This window comes from Chiloscyllium plagiosum, unplaced genomic scaffold, assembly GCF_037043375.1.
Source record: "Chiloscyllium plagiosum isolate Xiang-an unplaced genomic scaffold, Cpla_swu_hap1 HiC_scaffold_16, whole genome shotgun sequence".
NCBI classification, from domain to species: domain Eukaryota; kingdom Metazoa; phylum Chordata; class Chondrichthyes; order Orectolobiformes; family Hemiscylliidae; genus Chiloscyllium; species Chiloscyllium plagiosum.
The window spans coordinates 28,993,046-28,999,045 of record NW_028270154.1 but is presented as its reverse complement, the minus strand read 5'-3'; the positions used below and the strand labels follow the sequence as shown (position 1 = coordinate 28,999,045).

Here is a 6,000-nt window from a genome sequence, read left to right as displayed (position 1 = left end):
TTCAGGCATTTGTCTGAGCCTTAATCTCCTCCCCCCATTACCCCCGTGAAGGTCACTCAGGTTGGAAGTCGCAGGAGAGCTCAGAAGTAGAAAAAGTAATCGGCGGAGTTTAGGACCCAGGAACCATGCCGTTGTAGAGCCGGGCTGAAAACCAAGCGCATGCGTATCAGACAATGGCTTGGACTTGATTTTCTCTTCATTCTGTGGAACCATCGGGAGGTTTTGTTTGCATGGTAATCCTGATCGGATTATTATCTGGGACAAGGCCGAACCTTGAGCTGTCTCAAATTACAGTGTTTTAAACATTGCAACATAGTAGCGTCTCATTGGTCCCTGTGCTGGGTATTTGTTTGAAGTGACGTGTTGAGATTTCAAATTAGCTGCACTAAATGCATTTCAAACAACAACTAGGCTTCGGGTAAACTGTCCAATTTACTCATGAGCATGTGACAATCTCCTTAAATATACCCAATGTTGGACACCACACTGTTTGAAGGCAGAGAACATGATTTCGACCCTTGTAGGTCTGTGTGCGCGCTTATGTGCGTTTTAGATTACAGTTACAATTACCAGTGTGGAACACTCTATTCAAGCCTGGGTTTACTATAAGTTAGGAAGGTATGATATCCATCAACTGGCAATAGATTAACATGAGCGAGGACAAGTTAAATTGTGCGGCGGAGAGAGAACATCTACGTTTGGCAGCGGATTGGTTCTTAACGTGTTTACGTTCAGTTGGGATCCACCTCTCTCCCTCACTCAAAACCAGAGAGAGAGAAAAAAACCTGCCTGAATTGAAGTCACGGCTTATTTCACATCCGGTTTACAGACGGGCACATTAGTATAGGTTCGGTAGAGTAAAGCTTCCTGCAACCTGCAGTTCCCCTCCATCCTGTAGATCCCGTGCAAATGAAATAATTTGCCGCTTCTCCTACACGTACAAGAAGGCAGCGAGACTGTGACGGCTCCCGCAGGGGAATGCTGATCACAGCCAGGAGAGATTGCATCGTGTGTCTGCTGCTTCTGATTCAGACGTTGGTCCCCCCTTAAAAAAAAACATCAAAGAGGGAGAGAGAGCAGGGAAAGAAAAAGCCAACAAGCAGCGAGACCTATGCGTTTTGCATTTCAAGTCAGCAGCTTAACAACTCAGCAGAGAAGTTTACAACACCAACCCAATCTTCTGGGGTGAGAAGCGCCGCTCCCAATACTGGAAGAATCCACATCGGTTTGTTGGTTTAAAAGGATGCTTCAGCTCTGTCTCTGCGTCGCGACATTCCGATGCTTTGTTGTTTGTGTGTGTTGTAATCAAATTAGTAATTCACACTTTAAACTTTCCGAGTCGTTAACCGCTGTATCGGAAGAAACGGTTTATTCCAATATCCCCCTGTCGCTGGTTAACCCGTTCAGAGCCGCTGGGTGTAGTGCACGTTATCCTGTCTCTCCTGCAGGAGAGCTCGTGTTTTGTTTGAATATTTAGGCACTGTGTATTTTGTTCCATTCTCTGCAAGATACAGCATCGCTTTGGATAGCGTTGATTTTGTAGCAGCAAATGCCGCATGTAGTTTATGGTTTGAAAACTCGGTTCACATTTAGCTGGTAACGTATCGGATCCATTTAGATACCCTGACTGTTAAAAGAGGGTTTAATGTATTTCTGCCTATATATATGCGAGAGAGATGCTTTCTCCAAGTGATGTTTATTTGAAACTTGGCCAGAGACCCAATAGACATTAATCTGTTTGCTTTGAGATCAATCCATAATATGCATTAAGGGCTCGGTAGCGATGTAAAAGGTTTATAATTGCTGTGGAGAGTGCATTCCTTCGATTGCTCCTTGAATGTTTTAAGGATGTGGCACAACTAGGATCAGCTCACCTTAGTCAGGTGTTTAGTGTGAGAATATGCACATGTCTTAATCAAAGCAAAACGATTGTGTTATTGTGGCCGTACCAAACGTCCGTATTAAGTAACGCAGTCGAATGCAACAAGGTAAACTCGGTTCGACCATAAGGAATGGCCGCTGCCTTTCTCCCAAAGTGATGCCAACATGCATATGGAGATGTATTTATATATTTCCAGTTTTTCCATGGGCGAACCCTCAGTGATTTACGCCATTCTCCCCGCCTAGAGCACCCTCGACAGTCTTGCAGAAACCTCGACCATACATATTTTTAAAAGGGGGTTTCTAATTATTTCACTTGAAACGGAAAGTGTATGTTCTATAGCAATCTTCCCTTCCAGCGGAGAGGGAGGGGTACCTGTGGACGCAGTAACTTTACAGGATTGTGTGTGTGTGCATTCTGTATATGCATTTGTATCTTTATTTATTTCTGTATCATTTATTTATTAGTGTTTGCTTCGTGGATTGCTATGGAGCGAATTACTGCCCTCACCAGCTGCGTGTCGACGATATTCTGGTTTCTGTTCCTAAACGCAGCATTCCGCCCAAGGTGAGCAGCCTCTTGCCGTCTGAACTTAGCTGTGGGCAACCAGTTTGAATGACTATCTGTTTTTATTTTGAGCGATTCACGGGAATCATTTAGCGTGCCATTTCATGATAGTGACAATAGGCTAAATAACGTGAGTTAAAACGGAGTTACAGAGATTTTGTTCGATGGGAAACAGACGTGGTGGTGGTGGGGGGGGGGGGGGGGGGGTGGAGATGATTGCTAACTTCATAACAGCAGTATATTCACGCATTGGTGTTTGTTAATCTAAGTGGTGTGGAACTATTCCGCGCAGAAGGTGGAAAGTGGGAAATGGGAATTATCTCTAGCTAGTGCTTGATTCTAAATTTAAAAAAAAAATCTTTCCGCCCAAAGAAAGGAACTGCAATATTCGGAAACTTCGAATGGGCATCATGAAATGTTGCTCACATACACCCTGCCATTTGGCAGCTGTTTAACTGAAGTGCGGTTAAGAGCATTTACTGTATATGGTCCTTCGTGCAAGGCTAAAGGTAGGATTTCCCGCACTAAAATTTCGAAAGGACATGGGCAACTCATTGTTATGTTAAATGACAGCCAGAAAAATGATCATTCCCCCCAGTCCTCCCCCTCCCCTGACACACACGCAACTTTCGCTCTCATGTTTGTGCTCAAGTGAGTCTCTTGTTTTCTTTTGTTTGGAAATGAGTGGAACATGATACTATGTATTGAGGCTTTATTCCACTGTCAGTATTCCCATGGCCTGTAGATGGAGTTGCTGTACAATATTCCACAAAAGAAGGCCTTGCTGGGGTGTAAAACATTCATTACAACCTATAATCCAGATCAGATTAGATCTCTTTTCACAGTTCAATAAAAGTGAAATATCAGTTTAAGAGTCAGTGACACAAACCCGAGACTGCAAAGCGTTAATTTCTGCATCCAAGATTTGGTCCATTAGGGCGTTGCTTCCTGTCTATTTTTGTTGTACAGTTTAGCCGTTTCATAAAGCAATGGTCTATTCCAAAACAAGTCATACGACTTGCAAAGGAGGCTCGTGACCTCTTCTTCCCGTGAAAGGTCAATTGATTTGCCAGAGCTGCTCTTCCATTAGTGGTTCTGAACACTGACAGGTTGATGTACAGTATATGCCACACACACACCAGTCGCTTATACCAGATATTTGAATCCACTTTATAAATATACTAAGATGGCCAATAGTCCCCTGCTGAACGCTTCAAATTATGACAGACAGAATAAAAGCAACTTCAACGCTATTTTCGTTCTTTGCAATATGCAGTTCAATAATACGTGCATATTATATATTACTAACAAGGCACAAAATGCGTTTTGAATATTCTTGCAGATTCTTTTAAAAAATGTGCTGTCAATCAATATTGGCCTGACAATGCTCATTTTGCTTGTTCTATTGTCATTCGCCATTTTGTATCAACCAAATCAAACTGCAAACAGATTTGAGCTCCCTGAAGCGTTGATTTAACATTATTCAGCTATTATCCATATTACGACTTTCAATTGCTGGAAAATAAACGTCCCTGCAGCTAGCAGACCATTGTTGGTACTCCCAAAAGTTTATTAATTGTCGTCTCAAAGTTCGAAAAAACGTCACAGGTAAGATGATACTTGATCGCACAAATTCTGCTGGTACTCCATGTAATACAGAGTGGGTGCTGCATCATCAGACAATCTGTCTTTTTAATTAAACGTTAAACGACTGTATCCTTTCAGGTGGATCCCACTATTTGAAAAACAAATACAGGGATGTTACCTAGTTATCATTGATTCATAAAGCAACACCTAATAACAGACATGAAAACAGAAGTTACTGGAGAAACTCAGCAGGTCTGGCAGCATCTGTGGAGAGAAAACAGAGTTAACGTTTCGAGTCCAGCAATCTTTTTTCGGAAATATTTTAATACTTAATACCTGAAACAGACAATTTGGTTATTTGTTTCATTCCCGCGTTTGTGGAACTTTGCTGAGCCAAAATTGGTTCACAGGTTTTCGACTATTGGGAAAAAAAGTTACTGAACGTTGAAAATACTTTATTGGATGTACAATAACCTGAGAGGTCTTCAGATCATTTAAGGCGCAATGCAAAGGAAAGCCCCTTGCTTCTCATAACTAATGTTAAAACAAACACGATTTTTAAAAAACAATGTGTGTTATTAGGAATTCAACTGCAATTAATGGCGTAGGCTGGGGCACTGGAGCAAGTTTCTTGTTTGCTTCTATGTTTAGCTTTTGTTTACTGAGAAATTTTCCGTTGTGATTTTAAGACATCTGGCGTCCGAAAACTCATAATATATAAGTTTCTGTTAGGCGCAAAACTTTTTTAAAAATCTGATAAAAGGCCACAAACCTGAAACGTCAACTCAGTTTCTTTCTCCACAGATGCTGTCGGAAGTGCTGAGTTTCTCTATCATTCCCCTGTTTGCTTTCAAGTATCAGCAGTGTTTCATTTTCATGCTAAATTATTTACAAGACAGTTCCTAATATAACAATGCTGAGGATAATGAAAATACCATCTAAAGTAGAGCAAGGTCTCTTTATTAATTTATGGAAATGAAAGTGAAGGACTACTGTAAGGTTTTGTTTCTCAAGTAATGTCGAAGCTGTTACTTTTAAAATGCGAGACATTCCAACCTTTCGTCCTTTTAAAATTACATTCAGTAACTTACTAAGGGATTTAAAACATAACTTCATGGACACCGGTAAGTAAACCAGACACCATCCCAACAAACCCAACCTGTCTTAGTCCCATCTTTATTTGCATGAAACAAAACCTGCCTTGTAATAGCGTCTCTGATGACTGACTCCAGGACTTCGCAAAGTCAAAGGATTTTGGAATTGCCATCACAGTTGGTCTTTGAAAAAAAGTTAATGGTGGAAAATTATTTCATTAAAACTATTTGTTTTCTTGTTTCAGTTTCACAACAAATACCAGCCTTATCAGTGGACTCTCTCCACTTTAATATCAAGGATTATTTTTCAGTCTCATCTCTTAAAACACTATTTGGTTTTCAGTGTAATTTTATTTTTTAAAAATATCCTAACTGAACCTGTACGTGATATCTTCTGTCCCACTGAGTTAATTGTTATTCCATTGCTCAGCAAGCTTAAGGCTGAATGTCCAGTACTCTAAAATGTGATTGAAAGCTATGGAAGGTTATTTTCTCGAAGTGGTTATGTAGTGGGTTAGTGACCGGCGGGTGGGTTTTTAGTTGCGTGATGTCCTCCAATATAGTTTACTGGGGTTAAAAGAAAGGAACGGCGACAGTCTACTGGAAAATTCGCGGACTGTTTAATTTCATTTATCTGGTTCCTGTTTTTATTTGATCGCTCCCTCTTAGCTTTGCAATGTCTGATGAAGCCAAGAACAACATCACAATCTTCACAAGAATCCTCGACAGTCTTCTGGATGGATATGACAACCGTCTGAGACCAGGCTTGGGAGGTCTGTAATGAGTTTTGCTAACACATGGTGCAGTAATAAACAGATGTAAACTAGGATTCTGACTAATGCAGCTTATGGAAACCACACAAGTTGATAT

The 6,000-nt window shown here is 40.9% G+C and overlaps 1 protein-coding gene across 3 annotated transcripts in view; it reads left to right on the top strand.

The window, feature by feature from the left end:
* The first annotated feature begins 584 nt into the window (after positions 1-584).
* The window catches only part of LOC122556556 (gamma-aminobutyric acid receptor subunit alpha-1-like), a 56,250-nt gene continuing 50,834 nt past the window's right edge, over positions 585-6,000 (top strand). The window contains exons 1-3 of one of the 3 annotated variants that reach the window (XM_043703351.2): positions 585-1,185; positions 2,350-2,449; positions 5,800-5,903. In XM_043703351.2, the coding sequence (XP_043559286.1) occupies positions 2,370-2,449; positions 5,800-5,903 (184 nt within the window). In that variant the 5' untranslated portion in view covers positions 585-1,185; positions 2,350-2,369. Of the gene's footprint in view, positions 1,226-1,462; positions 1,597-2,349; positions 2,450-5,799; positions 5,904-6,000 lie in introns of those variants that run through there. The other 2 variants (XM_043703350.2, XM_043703352.2) reach the window with 2 other exon arrangements.